Genomic DNA, 22245 nt, shown 5'->3' with positions numbered 1-22245 from the left:
GTAACCGTGGACTTTTAATGTGCCAATATATTGTCAAAAGTGACCTAGTACTGCCATCTGGTGGTAGGCTAATATATATTAGGCCTATTTGTAATAAAGGCCTTCAGACTACTGTAGGCTATGTCCTGTGATAAAATATCAATTCCCTGTCTCAAATTTGTTAAAAAATAACATAAAGGTTTTATTTTTTTAGGCTACTGGTGACTTGTTCACCCAGCATTTAATAGCCTACATCACTAGATAGGGTTTCTAGAACTAGGATATGCGCTCAAACATACACCAAGAAGTCTTTGCAAGTCCACTGTAGGCGTGCTGGGCGTGTGTGCTACATTATTTAATAAAAGGACTGCTTGAAATCACATGTTACATCAGAGATCTCGAGACTTTAATTAGTCTGCCCCACCCCCGTGGAAGGACGGGAATCTTACGCAGTTCAGAGAGAGCTTAGAAATACCCTCCATACTAATGCAAGAAAACCTGAAAGAAAAAAAGTCTTCTTTCCCTTCAGCTTGACATTGGGGAATGTGGTGGTATCCATATAGTGGCAGCTTTCACTAACACAAAAAAGCACACTATCCAGGGCTCCAGTATCATAGGCTATTATCTGATGGAATGTGAATTAGGCTCTTGTTGATAGGTGTGCGGAAGTAGTCTGTGGCAACCTTACAGTAGCGAAACTCTGAAGACCTTTCCTCTGTATGGCATTGCATTTCACCACATGGGGTTGTCTTGGTGAGTCACTAAACGCAGTAGGCGTAACTGCCGGGACGCTTTTAGCGCATCACTGCTTTCAAAGATAAGTGATGGAAGGCGGGTCAGGAAGACGGCAAAGTTTCTAATTTTTTGCTGTTGCACTATGCCGTGACTCTCTCCTCATACTTGAATTACCATGGGAAAGCATATACTTTCTTTGCACGTGGTCTTGGCTTTACTATCTTGCTATTTACAAATCAGTGCGTTTAACTTGGACATTGCCAAGCCCATTGTGTATTCTGGACCACCTGACAGCTACTTTGGATTTTCAGTGGATTTCTTCAGACCGGATAACCAGTATGTCATCTCTGATACATCTGAATTTGAGGCCTATCGAGCCTTTCTGATAGCCAGCTTCTTCTTTACGCATACGGCATCACACGCATTAATGGCACTGGGTCCATAGTTGTACGGTTATGGTCATCTACATTTTGGCAGATGGTGTTCTTGGGAAAAAATACAAACTATACACTATTTCCATAATTAGTCCTATGCACTTTTTAGGTTTAACCTCCTCGTAGGAGCGCCGAAATGCAACACAACGACGCCAGCTGCTGTGGTGGAGCGCGGAGCGGTTTACAGCTGCCCATGGCAAACTGCAAAGGATTGCGAACAGATTGAATTCGACAACACAGGTAAAGTGGCTGGATAACAGCTATAGGCGTGACCTTGGGCTACGTTTTATGTGCAGTAGTGGTTTTCCCAGTATGGTACATTATTATGCACATAGGCTACTTGGTAGGCTACTTTGACGTGAGTTACATGGAAACATACTCAGGTTCCCGTTCAATGATCTGCTTGTCTGACACGGGGTGACAGCGCATCGAAAAACAGAAAGTCTTTGGAGTCTTATTCATAATTTAAAAACAGATAGGCTACATTGCGTCTGATTTGGGTCATGCAATTAACCTTAGTGGTCTACCACAGTCATGGCCTCAAGAACATTGCCAATGCGTAATGGAGAATTGTACGGAATGGTAATTTTGGAAACATGTCTTGGTCAAATCATATAACACAACATAAGTTTATGTTGATGCTATTTTTTTCAAAAAGGGGGATGCTGCAAGCAACGCCTAGTCAGTTTTCCCCCCACACAAGAAACGACGTGTTCATGTTCCCCATTCCATGTCAAGTCACAACACGCATGTATCCTTCTCTCGGGGCTGGCTGCTTAATCACAACTAGTCATTAGCACCAGCGTTAAGGTCCTCTGTCAAGCAGTGGATGACTTTACCGTGCAGTTCTATAAGATATATGTGGCTGATGTATTACGCACATGAAAGTCAAAGCCTGGGCTGACACCTGTGGCTATATCACAGAGAGCAACACTGCGTTGTTTGGTTGCATACTCACAAGTCTGAATCTGATATGGGTGAAACTTGTGAGGGCACGTTTTCAGAGAAATATCTTAGTAGATACGCATCTTCCTCATCGCATTATGACAAAAATGATGGATATAATGAACATGTGTATAGACTGTGCATGACTTAATAGTATACAGTTATTGTAGGAGGCTGCTAAACATTTTGGACCCCATGACAGATCCTCAGGACATCCCTGATGACTCAAACCACATTTTGGGTACCATGCTTTTACAGGAGAATTCCAGCCATTTTCAACATGCAGTCACATTGCTTATGCTACTGTTGGCTTGGCAGTACCCAAAATATCATGCTTCCATTACAATGGCCAAGGTATCAGGTATCGTGAGCAATACGCGCATGGTGAAATTGGCCAGAATTCTCCTTTAATGTCACTGTACATGTTTACAATGCACATGCACTGTACATATCACAGCATATGCACATGCAGGTCTTCTGTGTGCATTGTTATTTTATTCTATTTAGAAATTTATGGAGTTTGCCCACTAAACCTGTCTTCATGGCAGGTGACAGAAGCACCTCTCTGGGAATGGAGTTCAAGTCTCACCAGTGGTTCGGTGCCACAGTGCGTTCTGATGGCGAGCACATACTGGTATGGTCTTTTTCAGCTCTGTATAGGCCTATTGATCTTGCTGTAAAATGTGTTGTGTTAATTCAACACGTAGAGAGAACTCTGAGACAAAATAGCACCTAGAAGATGTTAAATTGACACCAGCTTTTTAAAATAATTTAAAATAATAAAATTAAATAATTTAATAATTTAAAATAATAACAAGTGTGTGGTCACCTCTCCTCTCTGTGTGTCTCCCCAGGCCTGTGCCCCTCTGTACCAGTGGTCTACCCCAAAGTTCAACGACCGTGAGCCAGTGGGAACCTGCTACATCAAGAAAGGAGGCCAGATAGTGGAATACTCCCCTTGCCGCAGCAGTATGTATAGGCTATACATTACATTACATTGCATTTCCCACACACCATTTTGTAATGTGTGGCGCTACACAAAATGTCAGGTGAGCCAGCGCAAGTCTTGTGTGTCTATCCCTCTTGACATGTACAAAATAAGCACCTGTTGATCTCAGGGTGTGTGTGAGCAGGCGTGTGTGTGAGCGAGAAAGATGATATGGTGGGGGGGGGGGGGGGGGGGTGTCTAAATCAATATGTCGTGCTTGATTTGTATTCTGTGGTGCTCTGCCACAGAATGGTCTATGTATGGGAAACACAGTATCCACACTTATCCAAAGTTGTCTTAGATACATGCTCAAGGGCACTTCAACCATGGATGCTATGGGATTCAAACCTGCAACCTTCTCCCTTAGACCACAGCCACACACAGCATCCCAATGACTAAGAAAAACTACTGACCCTAGCAGTAAGGCCTGAAATGTCAATTTTCTGTACCGGGGGAAAAAGCACACTGGCAAATCTCTGCACAGCTTTAAGATGCTTACGGGTAGACACTTTAAGACTTTAAGACCTTAAGACTTTAAGACTTTAACACGTTTCAGAGGCTATTGGCCATAGGAGTTGGCACATATCACCTCCCTTAAGAAAACAGATTTGATCACGGCACTTTGACACAAGATTACTCAGCATCTACAGCAGTCTGATCTTTGAAAGTAGATTTATAGTTATATGTGACATGTTACATTATTACACATTTAGCCTTTAACCAAAAAAACTTACAGTTTTGACAGGGTATTGATTACAGTCCCTGGAGCAGTGTGGGGTTAGGTGCCTTGCTCAAGGACACTTCAGCCATTGGCCTCCTCTCAGGGCTAGGGTGGGATTTGAACATGCAACCCCCCCATTGAAAGCCCACCTCACTAACCATTCGGTCACAGCATGTGAAAAAAAACAAATATGATGTATGTAATAGGAGGGGCATCCGTGACCTAATGGTTAGAGAGTTGGTCTTTGGATCCGAGGGGTGCAGGTTCGATCCTTGCGCAAGACACTTACAGCAACCCTACCTTGAGGCTGTAACCAATACCCTGTACCTAAGTGTGGTAAGTGTCTTTGGATAAAATGTCGTCTAAATGATGTAATATACATAGTACTGCTGGCATATTGTTGGCACCACTTTCTATCACACCAAAGCTGACTAATCAAAAGTTCTGTAACTTTTTATATTCCATTATTATTAATTGGCTTAGTAGGAGGTTAATATTTCTTCTGAGAGGCAGTGGTATCAAGGTAGCTATTATGTTGTTTATTTCTAAACAAACACAGTAAAACTTTCAATATAGAGTGAACTTATAATGAATCCAGATGGAGTATTTACAACATGGGGAGTAAAATCACTCTATAGCTGAGTGAAAAGTCACTGTAAAATTCTGCAGGTAGCCAGTGTAATTTCCGTTCTACAGCTCTTGATACTTACACAACACTATATGTTACTGACCAAAGAGTAAAATGAATGTTATTTTTGAGTGGTAGCAAATGTTATCTGCCGAGTTAATTTCAACTCTCTAACTGCTTTATCAACAGTTTTTACTGTGAAGGAAAGACTGAAAATTGGAAGTGATTTCCATTTGTCATTGCGATTGGCAGTACTATGCACACCAAACGACATTAAGATAGTATAAAAAGAAAGAACGTAATGTCTACACTTGATAAGGCAGAGGGATCACTGAAGTTGAGACAACTGCTTTACACAAAAAGTGGTTTCGCGCCTGGATTACGTATCCTTCCGTTGGAAAGTCTGTATAGGGCATTGTGCTGCTAGGGAGGAAGTTTGAATTGAATTAGACAGTCAGTTGAAACTGATTATACTGAATTACTTAAACCAGCTTGGGGGCAAAATAATGGGTCTTGAATCTAGCTGAAGCAGTTTAAAAACAGTACTGGCCGCTGATGTTTTTCAGAACAGATTTTTCAGTACTGCTGTATCTACAAACAAACAAATATCCGTATGTTTCTTGTTCTTGCAGATTCTAATCATCCATATGGTCAAGGATTTTGCCAGGCTGGCTTCAGTGCAGACCTTGTGAAAGTATGCTTATAACTATTTTCTTCCTTACACTAGCCTCTTTTGTTGTGAGCAACTATGTATGTCACATCAACATTCATTTTATACAACATTACAGTGATTCATGTGTAAAGAATGTGTTTACTATTATTGACTTTTTACAGTATATATCCTGAGCGTATTATTATTTTAAGAGTGAATTCAGGTTTTTTTCTAGATGTTTAACTTGCTTAAGTAAACACACTGACCTGTTATCAAACGGTGGATAATATTGATTGTATGCACAGTGTGTATTTATATTGATGATCATCTTCGATCTCCTACAGAACCAGAAAAGCAGAGTTGTGGTGGGAGGACCAGGGAGCTTCTATTGGCAAGGTATGTATGGTTCACATCCTGTATATCTATGTGTAGTATGCTGCAATCACTACTGTATATTTGTAGTTACGTTACATTGCAATTCACTGTTACTTTCATTCAAAGTGACCTACAGTTATTTAGAGGCAGGGTTTTGGGCAATGTGGAGAGAGGTGCCTTGCTCAAGTGCACTTCAGCCATGGGTGAAAGTATAGCAGGGGGAAAGCACACATTCTTGCTACACATACTTGTTAAGCCAGTTTTTTTACGATTGCATAATAGCTATTTAACATCTGACACTCAGATAGATTCTTAAAAATGTTAATGATTAATGATGCTGGTGGATTGATGACGTTGATGCTTACAGGGCAGCTGATTTCTGATGATATATCAGAAGTCCTAAGTCGAGTAAATAACCTCTTCATCACACCATATGGGAACACGCTAAAATCACTCGCCGCCAGTCCGCGCTTTGATGACAGCTACCTTGGTAAGACTACAACTTCTGTAGAGTACAATTCAATAAAGTACAATACAATACAATACAATACAATACAATACAATACAATACAATACAATACAATATAATATAATTTTACTGCCCCCAAGATTTTCTAGGTTCTAACCTTTCCACTGTCTCTGCTGTCACTATTCACACGTTCTATACACATACTACACTTTTGAAGGACCATAGAGCGCTTGTGCATTGTTGTTGCTGTCATTGTTGTTAAAACTCTCTGTATAATGACATTGAAACCCCCTCACTCTCATTAGAACAGTATTACATTTTATTTTATTAGTATGTTTTCATCTTCAGATCGGGTAGAGAGGGCCGAGGCAGACAAACCTACTTGGTAAAAAGTAAAAGTATTTCTCTATGTTTTCCTTCCGCCTGTGTGCTGCAGAAGTGATCTCACTAATGAGCTCATCTACCTGGCTGAACAGCCCTTCTAATTCTAATCAGTTGGTTCAGTGAATGGGCCAGAACAAAATGTATGGCAGCGCTTTCTTAACCCCAGGCGTCCCACTCTGGGAAGAGGTCTGCAGACTGTTTCAGCGCTGCAACGTCGATTTTATGAAACTTTAAATACAGTTTTAAAGCTCAAAAGCCTAACAACAAGTGGGAGGGGTAAGGTCGGGAAATGACTTTGGGTTGAAACTCGGGTTGGACTGGTATGAAGCCTTAGCCCATTTCCCCCCACAACTAAGTCAAGTCAAGTCAAGTCAAGTTTTATTGTCAATTTCTTTACATGCACTGGTCATACAAAGAATTTGAAATTGCGTTTCTAATCTAGGTAAGGACATAGACAGTATAGACATAGACAGTACTCATACATGGACATAAGACAGTATGGACATAGACATTGCTCATACAGACATTTAAAGTGCAAGACTGGACAACAGAAGACTTGTAGAGAACATACATTAAGAGGGGGTATTTTGTGGTTCTGACATAGTAATAGTAGCATTTGAAGAAAATAAATAATTAAAATAGGTTTATTAAATACACCAGCAGCAGTATGTGTGTGTGTGTGTTTGTATGTGTTTTGTGTGCGTGTGTGTGTGTGTGTGTGTGTGTGTGTGTGTGTGTGTGTGTGTGTGTGTGTGTGTGTGTGTGTGTGTGTGTGTGTGTGTGTGTGTGTGTGTGTGTGTGTGTGTTTAGTGCAGGTAGAAAGTGCGGTGTGCGTCTGTGTGTGTGTCTGTGTATCTGTGTATGTGTGTGTGTGTGTGTGTGACGGGAGTATGAGTTGTGTGTCAGTGTGTGTATGTTTGGGTTTAGTGCAGAAAGTGCGGTGTGCTTGTGTGTGTGTGTGTGGGTGTGTGTGTATGTATGTGTGTGTGTGTGTGTGTGTGCATGTGTATGTTTTGAGTTAGTGCAGGTTGAAAGTTCAGTCACAGATGTAGTAGTGCAGGTGGAATGTTCAGTCGCAGATATGGTGGTGGGGATGAGGGGGGGAGGGTTGTCAGTGGCCTGGCTGGCTAGAGGCTGACAGTACTATATTACATTACAACATTGATATTATGAAACTTTAAGTTTCAATCACACATTATATTTGTCAAGTGAGTGAATCTGTATTCTGCTGCCTGATACTTCACATTTGTTTGCATGAGGCCTGTATTTACAACTTCTGAATGCTCACACCTATTCGCTGTAATTAGAGCCCAAACAGGAAAGTAGGAAATCCTGTCTGTTTCTGTGACACCGTGGTGTGTTGATTTATTTGATATGTTGCCAACCAACGTTAACCTTTTTTTCAAACAGGATATTCTCTTGCGGTCGGTGACTTTGACAAAGATGGAGAGGATGGTAAGAGATGCATTTTACATTACTAGTTGTTGTGACCGTATATGGTTCCCTTGGTAATTAAAGGCACACCGTATCTTTTCTGCTTCTCTTTGTAGACTATCTCACCGGGGTGCCCAGAGGAGATAAAGTGGTTGGCTATGTAAGAGATACTGTACACTGCTTCTGCATTTGGTTAACTGACCCTAAAAAGATGTTGTGCATGAGGCAAACAAAGCAGGATGCTTAAGTGGTTTCTTTCCATTGTATTGTAGGTTACCATATTTAATGGCAAAAATATGGAGTCCATGGCAAACTTTACTGGAACACAGGTAAATGTCTACTTATGTCTTTGTATTTATTACTTTAAAAAAAGAATAATAATTATATAGTACATATACATGTATTTGTAGAATAGTTCTTTTTATGCATTGATTTATGTATATGTAGCCTATTTATTCGTGTTATATGTATGTCACTTGTGTGGAGTGGATGTTAACTTGGTATTTTTTTCGCCAGATGGCAGCCTACTTTGGCCACTCGGTTGCAGTAGCTGATTTAAATAGTGATGGGTAAGCCCGCTATCTAATCAGCGGTATCTTGTCAGCTGATTTGTTCAGTCCTATCCTTCTTTTCCCTTTGTGTCCCTGCTAAACGCCCTTAACCTTCCTCTTAGTGCCTCTGCCTATCAACCTGTGCCCGTGTCTTGTCTGTCTGTCTGTCTGTCTGTCTCTCCCCTCACTCTCTTATCTGAGAGTGTGTGGTGTGGGGAGTCTGAGTATGCCCCACCTCTTTTAAACTTTGTGTGTTTCATTATATAAATACATGTGTTGTTATTGTGAAGTGTAATGTTGGTCTATAGACATATTAGAAGCATATCCACTCTCCTATCTCTTTCCTGTTTCAGCCATTTGGACTTCTTGGCGGGCGCTCCTCTTTTCATGAGCCGGACGGCTGATAGCAAACTGAAGGAGGTGGGCCAGGTGTCGGTATACATGGGCCTGGCCGGGTTTGGCTTCAAGGATCCAGTCCACCTGACTGGCAAAGAGGTGTATGGCCGCTTTGGTTGTGCCATCGCCCCACTAGGAGATTTAGACCTGGATGGATACCATGGCAAGTGAAATCTGCCTTTTGTGTACATAAGTATTCGTTTGTACTTTGCTAGTAAAGTAAAGTAAAGTTAGTAAAGTAAAGTAAAGTTAAGTTAGTGAAGTAAATATTCTTTGAGTATTTTTAGTGAATATTTATTGATGAACTGACATTTGCTACTTGCACTGGTTATATTTATGGATACTATCTATGTGTATGGAAGTATGACAGTTCATTTGTGTATTGAAATATGTGTTCATGTCATACATTCATAAACTGTCTTTTCAGTCTGTGTGGGTATATTTTGCTATGTATATAATTGGACCTCGGGTGTGTTAACAAAAAAAGTAATTATGTTTAAAGTTGGCCGAAATGTCTTTTCAAATCAAACGTGGAGCAGAGTGTGTGCGTCATCATCTTTATTTTCTCTGAAAACCAAAATAATAATGACATAATAATCCTGTGTAACATCTCTACCCGTAGACGTTGCCATCTCAGCTCCATACGGTGGCCCCGATGGGAAGGGCAGGGTGTACATCTACAACGGGCGAGCCACAGGCATCAGCCCCACACCCTCCCAGGAGCTGCAGGGCCAGTGGGCCTCCACGTCCACCCTCTCACCAAGTTTCGGATATTCCCTGCAAGGAGCAACGGACATCGACAAAAACAGCTACCCAGGCACTCATATTTTCCTACATACTGTACTTCTATTCCTACAACAAGAGCTATAAATATATATAAAGTCAATTTATTGTGTTTATTTGTAAAGCAAAACTGACAATACAGTCCATTACTGTATATTGTGTACCTGTATGTGCTCAGTATGGACACAGTAGATATTGTTAACCTGTTTTACAAGCATTGACAATGATTTCAAATGTCTTCCTGTTTCTATTACAGATTTAATAGTAGGAGCCTTTGGAGCTGATAAAGCAGTTTTGTACAGGTAAAAAAGACATTATATGTACATTATTACATACCGGTTTATTACATCAGTTTGTACCTTTGGCTGTTCACCAAATAAATTACCAGCAAAGATACCAGTGTGCGGTGATTCATCCTTAATTTACTTGGCTGATTAACCCTTTGAGGAATAAGGAATATCTTGCAAAGTCCTTTTGATATCATAATGAGAACCCAAAATTCTAATCACATACAATATTTGTGATGGTACTCCTCAAAGGACCATGTCCACATAGCATACATGTTTTAGTCTGATGATAATCTAGCTCCTAATCATCTACTTTGTTTTAGAACTTGGCACAATGTTATAAAAGACAAAGAGTGTTTTAAGCTCAACTCAAGACTTGTTTTGTTTTGAATCTGTTGTCCGTAACTCTGTGCCTTTTTGCCAACTCAGAGCTCGGCCCGTCATCTCCACAAATGTAACTCTCGACATCGCGCCTCAAGTCATCAACTTAGAGGAGAAGACGTGTCAGCTTCCTGGTACAACCACAGCAGTTACATGGTATGGCTAAAGAGGAAGAGAGCTAACAACCACATGGCTTGTGAACATATTCCACATATGCTATTTTTGTAACCGATGGGACCAGGCCAGCCATGACCACTAGCAGATGTTGCTGACTAGTGCATGAATAAAGAGGAAGTGAGCTATAAATTAAGTATGGTGACATATGGTTCCAAAACACTATAAAAGCCATTTAAATACTACAATTTTCATAAATATTTAAAAGTCTGATTTGAAAACCGTGTTAGGACAATTGGTGGTGGGCTGATGTTATCTGATTTTTCCATCACAAATTCAAATATTGATTTAAATTTTAAAAAAGAATGAAAGAGAACTCAATAAAAATGCTTAATTTTTGAATATTTTTGAAAATGGATATATCGTGTTTTGGTAAAGAGCTACTGGCTACTTGTGGGGCTACTTATTGTCTTATTTGTGGACCCAGCCATGACACAGCCAGTATGACTTATCAACTGTGTGAAGCACAAAAGTACCTACCTGCACCACTAGACTATGGATAAAATACAGTAGATTTAAGTTGAACTTTTCAATGTTTTAACTTTAATCACAGCTATGTAGAAAGAGATGATCAAATCAATGACAAATGCATGTTTTTCAATTCCATTTGTCTTTGTTTCTTTAGTTTCAAGGTGAAATACTGTCTGCAGGCCAAAGGTGTGGGAGTGCCAAACACATTAAGTAAGTGGATAGATGCACAGTGACAGGCCTATGCAGTACAGACTTCCTTCCTTCCTTCCTTCCTTCCTTCCTTCCTTCCTTCCTTCCTTCCTTCCTTCCTTCCTTCCTTCCTTCCTTCCTTCCTTCCTTCCTTCCTTCCTTCCCGTCTTTTCTTTCTTTCTTTCTTTCTTTCTTTCTTTCTTTCTTTCTTTCTTTCTTTCTTTCTTTCTTTCGAAAGCATAGTTGTGTAATCTGTTTATCTGTCTATCACACTCCTGTTCTGCAGAGGTGGAGGTGGACGTGCAGCTGGACCGCTCCAAGAGAGGGACCAAGAGGGCTCGGTTCCTGCAGAACTCGGCTTCCCAGCTCACTACCAACATCACACTCCCCAGCACCAACAAGCCCGTCTGCACGGAACAGGACGCATATGTCATTGTGAGTAACTGTGGTGATCCTTCACATGGGAACAAACAACATTTGAGCAATGCAGTTAGACCGATCTGCTGAGTCATGTTAGACGTAGATGAATGTGCTAATCCGTATCTCATGATCCACCCTCACACTGGATTTGTGTTTCAGGATGAGTCAGGTAACTGGGATAAGACCAGCCCCATCCTGGTGTTTGTGGGTTACAAGGTGGATTACGAGAGTGCGGCAGACTCAACAGGACTTTTGCCCATCCTTAACCAGCGCAGTCTAACCAACATTTCCAAACAGGTCTGACACCATCAAGGGCATGTTGCTACATTTTGCCACATACTGCTCGCCATCATACATTCACATCAACTGCATTACAACACTGTGTGGTCATAAAGTTATCTTGCTGATTTCGCAAAACTTGAAAGAGGGCCGGATGGCCGAAAAGTTTGCTGTCTTCATCCTTTGCACTACTTATTTCTTAATCTTAATCTTTCTTAATACTTATTTCTGTAATTTTGATATGTCTCTCCTTTCCTTGTAGGCTAATATTTTACTAGACTGTGGAGATGATAACATTTGCAGACCAGACCTGCAGCTCACGGTGAAAAGGTAAAACTCTGAATTCCAAAGGTGACGATACACAGGGCAACTTCTTGAGCAATGTGTCTGGGCAACAATAGAATACAAAGTTGTTTAGACTGTTTATCGCATCTATGTATATATCTTTTTTAGAAGAGCACTTGGATTAGCAGCAGACACATTTTCCCAACCGTTCCATCAGAAAGCTTAGCCAATCATGATGTTGTCCGGTAACACTGCTCAAAAAGCTGCTCTGTGTATCGTTACCTTAGGACCAGAACATCAGCTAAATGTTTTTCTATTTCATCACCAAGACAACTGTAAGGGCAAAATGTGAAAACATATCTCATAAATCTATTTCTCTGTCTGTTTGCCTGTCTGTCTTCCTGCCTGTCTGTTCCTCGGTTCCTTAGCAACCAGGAAGAGCTGTTTATAGGCTCCAACAGTGCTCTGAGGCTGGACATAGTAGCCCAGAACCAGGGAGAAGGAGCCTATTTAGCACAGCTGCACGTTTACCTGCCCCCACAGGCCGACTTTGATCAACAGATCGAGGTATGCCCTAGCCTGATTATCATCGACTTTCAAATCTCTTCGAGACTTGGTCTGACCAAGAGCATAACAATTAACATTTCCAAAACGACATGGTTGACCCACCTCCCTCGGTTTGCTCCTGGCCTGACTAGAAGTAACACTAAAGATGTTGCGTCACTAGAAGGGTGCGGTCTGGCTAGTATGCCCTGCCCAGACCCTCAAAATATTACATTGTTCTGCAATCATAACCTGATGCATCAGCCGGATTTGTAATGACATGGTAACAATACTGACCACGGTTAATGTGTGTTTGAAGTGTTGTCACCTTAGGACTGCTAAAAAATGAAATGATGTTGATGGCATGGAGACTGAATACTATTAGCAGGTATGACATACAGTAGGCTGAAACTGTGGCACAGGATGGACAATGCAGCTACATGAAGAGAAGTAGAACCAAGTGTGACTCGAAAAACAGTCAGACCTAAAACTGAAGCTACTATTAATTATAACAACCAAAATATCAGTCTGATTCAGAAAGTGTGGTGCCACGAAAGAAGAATTCTGATTGGCTGAAATATCTAACAGGGAGGCATATAGCCGGTATGCACTTCACCTTAGATCACAACAATGTAGACGCATACAGTATAATTTAAAAAATACTGCACCAGGGAATAATTTATAACTTCCAGCAGTATTGTTTATTTGCTTATTTAAGGAGATATAACACCTGGCTAAGATATAATACCTGGTGGATGCTGTTTTAGTTGGCTTGCTAACGGTTTAGTTGACTGGAAAGCTGTTGTTGAGTTGTGCTAGGTTGGAGGTTGGGTGGTGTTATGAATGAATGACTGTCCAGCCATCAACAATGTCTTGTTTCAACTAGTCTCGTGTTGAAAGGGAGTCAGAGTTCTGTACTTGGGTTACTCTGTGCCTGTAGATTTTCAAACAACTCTAAACACTACCAATAAGCTCTGCGAGTGGGTAGTTCAAGGAGTGGTGGTGGATTTGCTGTGAATTAGGTAATGCTGGTATGTGTGGAGCAACACAGGATGTTTTAAAAGAACGTACATGTGCTGACAAGCAGCTCCTGAGGCTATGCAATATGTGACAGCACATGCAGAGGACAAGTTACTCACACAGATCAGATAAACCAGCTGGCAGTCATATAAATGGGTTATGATGTTGGCATGAGGTAACATGTCACAGCGTACCGGTACATAATTGCAATAAAGAGCCTGTCCATTACCAATAGGGAGGTCACGAACGATAACCGGTTAAACATTAAGATATATATAAAAATATCAATAAAAAGAAGTTGACAATGATAATAACAGTTTGAATTTCAAAAAATCCATGAAGTTATTACCATCATTTTAATTTCAATGGGCTTGTCACATGACATGCTCTCTGATTAAATGCATTTCATATTCATATGCATGAGGTCAAAAGATATGTACAGTATGTGAACCTTTTTGCATATACTGTATTCTTTTAACAAGTCCTTGGCTGTTGATTTCTTGTGTACAGGCTGATGGCCAGTCACGACTGTCTTGTACTTATCAACAAGTGAACCAGACAAGGGTAGTGTGTGACCTGGGTAACCCTATGAAAGCAGGAACCTCTGTGAGTACAGTTATTTCAACAGACAACACTTCTCTCCCTGTGTGTGTGTGTGTGTGTGTGTGTGTGTGTGTGTGTGTGTGTGTGTGTGTGTGTGTGTGTGTGTGTGTGTGTGTGAGTGTGTGAGTGTGTGTGTGTGTGTGCGTGCGTGCGTGCGTGCGTGCGTGCGTGCGTGCGTGCTTGCGTGCGTGTGTGTGTGCCTTTGATGAACCCTGACCTCTTCCTGAGAAATATGACGTTTAAATTCTCAGAAGCAATTGCAGCAGTGTAGCAATTGCATTGTTTTATTTATTTATCTATCTATCTATCTATCTATCTATCTATCTATCTATCTATCTATCTATCTATCTATCTATCTATCTATCTATCTATCTATCTATCTATCTATCTATCTATCTATCTATCTATCTATCTAATTTTGCAGCTGTCAACCAGCCTTCAGTTTAGTGTCAATAAGCTGTCTGATGAAGACACTGAAGTGAAGTTTGACCTTCAGATCCACAGGTACTTTGACAAATCGGAAATGCGTTTGATTCTTGCTTTTTAAATATACAATGTTTTAATTGCAATTCATTTTCAAATTAATTTGCCCAATGATTTTTCTGTTACATCAGTTCCAATGAGTTCAACAGCAGCAGTGCCTTGATTTCCAGTATCACCAAACTGGCTGTGTCGGCTGTGATGGAATTGACCAGGTAATGCAAGTAACAGCACACATTCAAATGTTAGCATGTGTGTTTATAAAGCTATGCTGTAGTATGCTGTAGTGTATGTGTAATAAGTATGTGTTAACACGCTAATGTAATGTATGTATGTATGTATGTATGTATGTATGTATGTATGTATGTATGTATGTATGTATGTATGTATGTATGCAGGGCCGCTGACAGCTTTTGGTGGGCCCAGGACAAAGTAGTCTGACAGGGCCCCTCAGCCCAAGACATACAATGCATTGAGGACCCAATTCTGGGCCCCTTATCTCTCTGGGCCCAGGAAAACTGTCCCCTTTGTCCCCCCCTGTTGGCACCCCTGTATGTATGTATGTATGTATGTATGTATGTATGTATGTATGTATGTATGTATGTATGTATGTATGTATGTATGTATGTATGTATGTATGTATGTATGTATGTATGTACATATGTATGTATGTATGTATGTATGTATGTATGTATGTATGTATGTATGTATGTATGTATGTATGTATGTATGTATGTATGTGTATGTAAGTACAGTATGATGTATGGACCGGTATGTACCATACCTGTATGTGTCTGCAACGTGGTATGGATGGATGGATGTATTTATGGATGCATTGTGTGTGTGTGTGTGTGTGTGTGTGTGTGTGTGTGTGTGTGTGTGTGTGTGTGTGTGTGTGTGTGTGTGTGTGTGTGTGTGTGTGTGTGTGTGTGTGCATTCATTCTTTCAATCATTCATTCATTCATTTATTCATTCATCCATGGTGTTGTTCAGTGTATCAGCGCCAACTCAGATCATTCTCCCCATTCCAAATTGGAAGCCTAAACACCCACCAGAGACAGAGGATGACATTGGCCCTTCTGTTCAGCACACATACATGGTTTGTACGCTTTCCTCAGAACATCACATACTACTAAAAAACAAATGTAAGATGCATTTACAGTTTTTCTCAATTGGTTTTGTACATTTCTCACAACAGAATAATGATTCTCAAAATTCTTTGTTCAATTGTGACTTCCTGGTGTTACCTGTGCACATGGTCAAATCAGTTTCTCATTGTTTTCGGCATATAGCAAATGCTCTCGTCCACCATGCCATGGCTGTGTACAATTCTCAGTGATTTCGTACATTATCAATTGCTTTTGTCATATCACTCAAAAAGCTTTGTCACTGAATGCATGAAACTATCTCAATCTTATCTGATCAATGTAATATAAAGCCGAATTTACAACATTTCCCATCCAATCTAAACAACATTTCGCTTCAGAAAAGATCCTCAAGAGTGTACTATTCAATTGACAACATGAGAAATTGATTTCACTAGCTTGTCCATACACTATGACACAATGACTAACCATTCTGCTGGCGCTGATACGTTCATTGACACAACAACTTGGTTTTGAAAGACAAAATAAGGGTTTTGAGCAAGAGACTCAGTTTTGCAGGTTATCCACAGTGTTTTGCCATTTGTTAAAGCTGTTTTGAGAATGAATATTGTGTTTTGCAAATTGCGAGAGAGATTCGAGAAATGTACAAAACCAATTGAGAAATACTGTAAAATACAGTTTAGTAGTTCAGTAGTTCAGTACCAGCATGATTGTCATTGACTGAAGGTGTTGCGGGCGTGGCTTTGGCTAGTTCATTACTATAACTGTATATAGTACAGTATTATGCTCAATGTCACTATTGAGAAATATTTTGAACCTGATTTATTTTTCTTTCTGATGATCTTTCTCAATGTCTTCCATCAGCTGCACAACACTGGCCCCAGTGTGATCAGTAAGGCCGATATGGATATCCTCTGGCCACAAAGCTTCAGCAATGGGACCTTGCTCTACGTCATGTCATATGAAGTGGAGGGTCCCATACAGTGTCACACAGACGGCACAATTAACCCTCTCAACCTCACAGTGAGTGTCTCTGAGTAGATAGTCATATACAGCTCATTAGATTGTAAGACATTAGACATAATACTGATTGTGTTGTAGTAACCGTTTATTTAGTACCAAATGGATATGTGTACATTTGTGGAAATGCAGTGGCTTAAGGGAGAGAAGAAAGCTATGAACTACTGTACAATGTAAGGAGCAAAGGCCAAGGTGTAAAAGTGTGTTGTACGTCTACAGTAAAAAGTAGTGATAGTGGGAGCGGGTCTGATGTCTGGAGGCAAACCATTCCAAATACGTGGCCACTGCCACTGCAAAGGCTTGATCACCTTTATGTATGAGACGGGAAAGGGGAACATGAATGAGGCCTTGGTAAAGTGGATCTGAGAGACCTGGGTGCAGAGTGGTACTGCAGTACGTCTGAAATGTAGGAAGGGGCCTGAGCATGTATAGACTTAGAAACTCAAGTATTTTGAATCGCATTTCAAAACATATGGGGAGCCAGTGAAGAGAGGTAAGGACTAGTGGTGTGGATCGGCACTGCCCTCACGATCCGATTCGATCACGATTCGGGAGGTTTCGATTCGATTCTATGCGATCCGATTCGATCCGGTTCAATTCTGCAATGCATTGCAATGCATTACATTTCTACTGAAAGCAAAGCAAATGTTTAATCAGTCATGATGAGGCAATACAAGTAGTCAGATACTGAACAACAATTTATTGGCTGTTTTCTGTATCAGTCTGTATCAGTCTGTATCAGCAGTGTTTTTAAGTGCTTTTATGTAACATTCATTTGCTCCCGAAATATCCATGGAAGTAATTGAAACCTAAAAAAAAATGCCGGCTCGATTCTGGAACTTGCCGGATCGATTCTGGATCGTCCATGCCCCGCATTGGATTAGATCACCGGATCGATCATCGTTGACACCACTAGTAAGGACAGGACTGATGTAATTGTGCTTCCCAGTACCAGTTAAAAGTCTAAAAGCAGCATTCTGCACCATCTGTGAGCATGCTATCTGGGACTGGGGGAGGCCAAAATATAGTGAAAGTGAAAGCCCAATGGGGAAACTCCAACCCCCATTGTCATTGTGACACAATACTTCTCAGCACACAAGTGCACACTGCACACAACGAAATTGCATTTATGCCTCACCCGTGCAAGGGGGCAGCCCCCAATGGCGCATGAAAGGGAGCAGTGCGGAGGAAGGGTACCATGCGCAGGTGGTACTGTCATGGAGGAGGATGGGGGAGAGCACTGGTTAATTACTACCCCCCACCACCAACTTTGCGGGTCAGGAGTCAAACCTTTGGGCTGCAAGTCTTGTGCCCTAACCGCTTACCCATGATGACTGCCCAGGGCATTACAGTAGGGCGTTACAGTAGTTAAGGCGAGATGTTACAAAGGCATGTACTATAATGGTCTCTAAATCCTGGAATTCTACGGAGGGCTTAAGGTGGGTAATGAGCTGATTTGAATGACTGAGTTCATCTGTTTTTAAAAATAAAGTTCATTGTCCAAGATAACCCCGAACCTTTTGGTGTATGGTTTCACAAAGGGTGAGAGGGGTAGATAAACTAGAAGTCATAGAGGGGATTGGTATGGGAAGACCAAAAAGATACCCTCAGTCTTGGAGCCGTTGAGTTGGAGAAAGTTCTTGGTTATCCAACACTTAATGGTATCCAGACAGTCCAACAAACACTGGGTGGAATACTTTGATGTGAATGCCATATGTCCTCTGCTTAAAAAATAAATTAAACATTGACAATAATTTGTTTTCAAAAGAAAAATTGACTCAAACCTGTTTGTTTTCTAGGCCCCGGTGACTAATGAAACAGAGTTGGATAATGGAGACAGGGGAGAGGCGAGAAAGAGGACGCGTCGTGACCTCGCAGACAAAGCGGAAGAAAAGAAAGTGGACCGGATCATTTTGGTGAGCACAAGCCCTTAAATATGTTCCATAGCAGCTTGACCTACTGTAAACAATGCTCCCAAGTACACACACACACAAGCATACATGCACGCACACACGTGTAACAGAGACCAACTAGCAGAGTTCGGCGTGGAACGTTAAGTAAACCTCCCTTGCGAATCCTCAATACAGTGCAGTAGGCCTTTAGCTCAGTGCGCTGGTACTGTGACTCCCATTGCCGAACTGATGTAGTTGACGAGGTGGCAGGTTTGCCACGAGGGGGCGAACTGTGTGGGAACACCTCTGTCATGTCATAGTGGTGCCGAAACCCGGGATTTGAGTGAGGTTTTGTGGGGAGAGTGTAACGGAGGCCAACTAGCAGAGTGTGTTGTGGAACGTTAGTAAATTTCCCTCCTGAAGCCTCAATACAGTGCGGTAGCATTGGGCAATCAGACCAACCCTTTAGCTCTGCATGCTCGTACTGTCACTCCCATTGCCGAACCGATGTAGTTGACGAGGTGGCAGGTTCGCACCCTGAGGGGTGCAGGAACACCTCCGTCACGCACCCACACACACACACACACACACACACACACACACACTATGAGCACGACAAACACAGCACAGCAGACATTGTACAATTATTGTATATATTCTGTAGGATTCACATGAGTCATTACATTTGGTTCATTATATGATTGTTGCCTCCTCTGTACTAAGTCAAATGTTGTCGTAGCCTGGAAAAAACTTTGATCTACTATATCTGTTATTGTGTTGTGTTCCTAAAATAACCAATATGTGTCCTCATTTCAGGATTGTACCACAGTAATTTGTTTACAAATCAAATGTGAGGTTGGTCGCCTGGAGGGCGGGAAGAGAGCCCACGTCACCATCAAATCACGACTTGACTTGGCCACTTTTCAAGAGGTATCTGCAGTTGGAGTGTGAAGAGTCAATGTTCACTGCATTATTTTAGAATGAAGGAGATTTTAGAATGCAATAACACATGTTGCTAACTTGGACGATAACTACAATTTTTTTGGCAAACATTGTGCCACATTATAGTACAGTTCAAGGGGTAACATCCCAAGAGGTGTGGAGACTTACCAAGTTGACCTAAAACCGTTTAATGCACGTACTGGAGGATGTAACCCCACACATGACCTGGTCATGCCAATGTAGAATTTGTTTAAAACAAAAATCAAACAATTGCCATTTATCTTCCAATGTTTTCACTTGGTTTCAGTACAACTTAATGTTCACCATGTTTAGTAGAGCGCTACGCAGCCTCCAGCCACAGCTGTCAATCATTTGACAAAATAGAACAGAAGCAGTCTAAAAGCATCAGAAAGCAGAATAAAATTCCCGAGGGTGATAAGAAAACATTCTGCATAACCATGGCTGGTAGACTGTGTGTGTATCAAGTGGAATTGATGGATCTTTTGTCTGTGTTCTCTCAGGGAGAAAATCAAAATCGTTCGTATACCATCAGTTCATCCTCCTCCTTCAACGTGACAGAGATGCCATACGCCAAACAGCTGGTGACTGACCTGCCATTTGGATCGACCACTGTGAGTATGCCATGACCTAAGCATCCTGACAAAGTGAAGACAAGCCAGGAGAGCCATTGATTTACAGTATTTTACAGGCTGTATTTTACAGGCTAGTACTGTGTTGATTTTGACATGTCATTGAAGCTGAAAGGTTTACACTTGATAAACAAATATTGCAAACATGGTGGGAACCATAACATGATTTTGATGATGATGATGATGATGACGATGATGACGATGATGATGATGATGATGATGATGATGATGATGATTGTTGTTGTTATGTAAATAGTTATATGATATTGGGATATGATTATGCCTCTTAGGATAGTCAACACATAGAAAAGCCCTATTATACGGTAATCTTTCAAATCTTCTGTCCAGACAACCACTGAGGTGGATTCGGTGGTGGCGGGGCAGCAGTTGCCTGTTCCTGGCTGGATCATTGCGCTGGCTGTGCTTGCAGGACTTCTGTTGCTGGCTCTGCTTATCTTCCTTATGTACAAGGTTGGTGTCACCAGATCAATTACAGAATATAATAACAGAAAAAGTGCAACAGTACACTTTCTTACGACAGGACAGAATGAGAGGAGAGAGGAAATTAGCAGGAGAGAGAGATGTTCAGCCGTTCAAAGATGGATGCTTTGGCCAGAGAAGTACGGGCCCATTGAGACCTTTTTTAGGAGTCAGAACATCCATTAAATGATAGCGATAATAATCAGTCAGGGCAGCTGGCTTATGTATCCTGAAATTATGCCTCGCCACAGCTACAAGTCTTTACCGAGAACCACTTGTGTTGCAGCATGACGTCTGCTTGACGCCAGTGTAATCCTGGTGGTGGTGGTGGTCATGTCTCACTCTTTGGTGTTTACGCCAGGAGGATCATCTCCTTTCGCTAACGCCATCCATCTTGCTTTCAGTGTGGCTTCTTCAAGCGGAGTCGCCCCCCACAAGACGACAATGAGAAGGAGCAGCTACAGCCGGAGAACGGAGAGGGCGTCGTGGAGGGATGAGTGCACACAGCACGTTAACAACCCCAGCAGCAGTGTGTTTGTGTGTTTTTGGTTTCCGAGTAACATCTTGCGTCGCCAAGCAATAGCTTTTTAACGACCAAAGGGGTGACCAAAGAACACAACTCATACTTCTGTGACTCTGTGATTCCAAAGTGTATACTACTGGGCCTGTGGGCCATAAGTGTGAATGTCCTGGAATGTATGTAAATTTGGAGGTGAAATATGTAAATAGGAGAAACATTTGATTTCAGAAAGATTGCCAGGGAGAGGATAGGAGATACAAGTGGAATTTAAACTGGATACTAAAAAAATACCTTGACACCATTCATGAGTACCTAGGCTATTTAAGAGTTAGTGTTCATGCAGGTATCCATGCAGATTATCAACACGGAACTGGTCCTCTTGTGTATTTTTTTCTTCAAAATGTCATTACTGTTGCACAATACTGTAATGAAAGAGCAGATAGCTTTAGAACTTCTTTTTGTCCTTTTGTAGAAACTTCCATTCCGTTATCATGAAAGCATAGAGCACATATTCTACAGTGGGACTCGTGTGAACCTGTTTTTCATACATAGAGACTTCCATTGAAAGCACACATACAGCTTATGGCATACCCATTGTTTATAAAACACTTTCTAGAAGTTATTGCTCTTTCCATTGTTATATCATGTCGCCATGCTCATGTTCCTGCAGTTAATCTCTGTGCCTTTCTCATGTTGGACTGTCTTTCTAAGGTAGGCCTAGGTTGAATGCACCCAGTCAGTTTGCAGACTTACACATCTCAATTCAAGTGCATGATAGGCCTACAGATCACTGAAACTGAAACACATCCATTGCAATAATAAGATTAACTTGTTTGAATGTGCTGTTTTATTCTTTATTTTCCATGAGTCTTTGTTTGGGATATATTTTAGTTGATATTTTGCATATTTTAAATGATATGGGAGATATTTTTTCAATAAAGTAAAATGTGAATAACTTGGACAGGGTCTGTGATTCATGGACAGAAAGTTAGAACTTGTGGTCAAGTGTGGAGCCGCCCCTTTGACCTC

The 22245-nt window shown here is 41.2% G+C and overlaps 1 protein-coding gene across 1 annotated transcript; it reads left to right on the top strand.

Moving 5' to 3' along the window:
• Window positions 1-811: 811 nt before the first annotated feature.
• On the top strand, window positions 812-22177 carry LOC134454233 (integrin alpha-V-like). Its single transcript, XM_063205094.1, has 30 exons — window positions 812-1050; window positions 1258-1388; window positions 2642-2727; window positions 2948-3062; window positions 5063-5124; window positions 5427-5478; window positions 5825-5947; window positions 7721-7765; window positions 7861-7904; window positions 8017-8073; window positions 8261-8313; window positions 8649-8854; window positions 9314-9508; window positions 9731-9776; window positions 10191-10298; window positions 10942-10997; window positions 11263-11411; window positions 11556-11693; window positions 11938-12005; window positions 12389-12527; window positions 14034-14129; window positions 14551-14630; window positions 14741-14821; window positions 15600-15705; window positions 16577-16735; window positions 18532-18648; window positions 19441-19554; window positions 20088-20198; window positions 20565-20687; window positions 21101-22177. The coding sequence occupies exons 1-30, from the start codon at window positions 890-892 to the stop codon at window positions 21191-21193; spliced, it is 3114 nt and encodes a 1037-aa protein (XP_063061164.1). The 5' UTR covers window positions 812-889; the 3' UTR covers window positions 21194-22177.
• Window positions 22178-22245: the final 68 nt, after the last annotated feature.

Source organism: Engraulis encrasicolus, chromosome 8 (assembly GCF_034702125.1).
Source record: "Engraulis encrasicolus isolate BLACKSEA-1 chromosome 8, IST_EnEncr_1.0, whole genome shotgun sequence".
Lineage (NCBI taxonomy): Eukaryota > Metazoa > Chordata > Actinopteri > Clupeiformes > Engraulidae > Engraulis > Engraulis encrasicolus.
This window is presented reverse-complemented; position numbering and strand designations above follow the sequence as displayed.

What these genes read in the sequence shown, in the direction of transcription:
- LOC134454233 (XM_063205094.1), top strand. Translation starts at nt 890, where the DNA reads ATGGGAAAGCATATACTTTCTTTGCACGTGGTCTTGGCTTTACTATCT. An exon ending in GCTGTGATGGAATTGACCAG is followed by an intron (nt 14,822 to 15,599) that starts GTAATGCAAGTA and finishes GGTGTTGTTCAG; the next exon opens with TGTATCAGCGCCAACTCAGA. An exon ending in CTGTTCAGCACACATACATG is followed by an intron (nt 15,706 to 16,576) that starts GTTTGTACGCTT and finishes GTCTTCCATCAG; the next exon opens with CTGCACAACACTGGCCCCAG.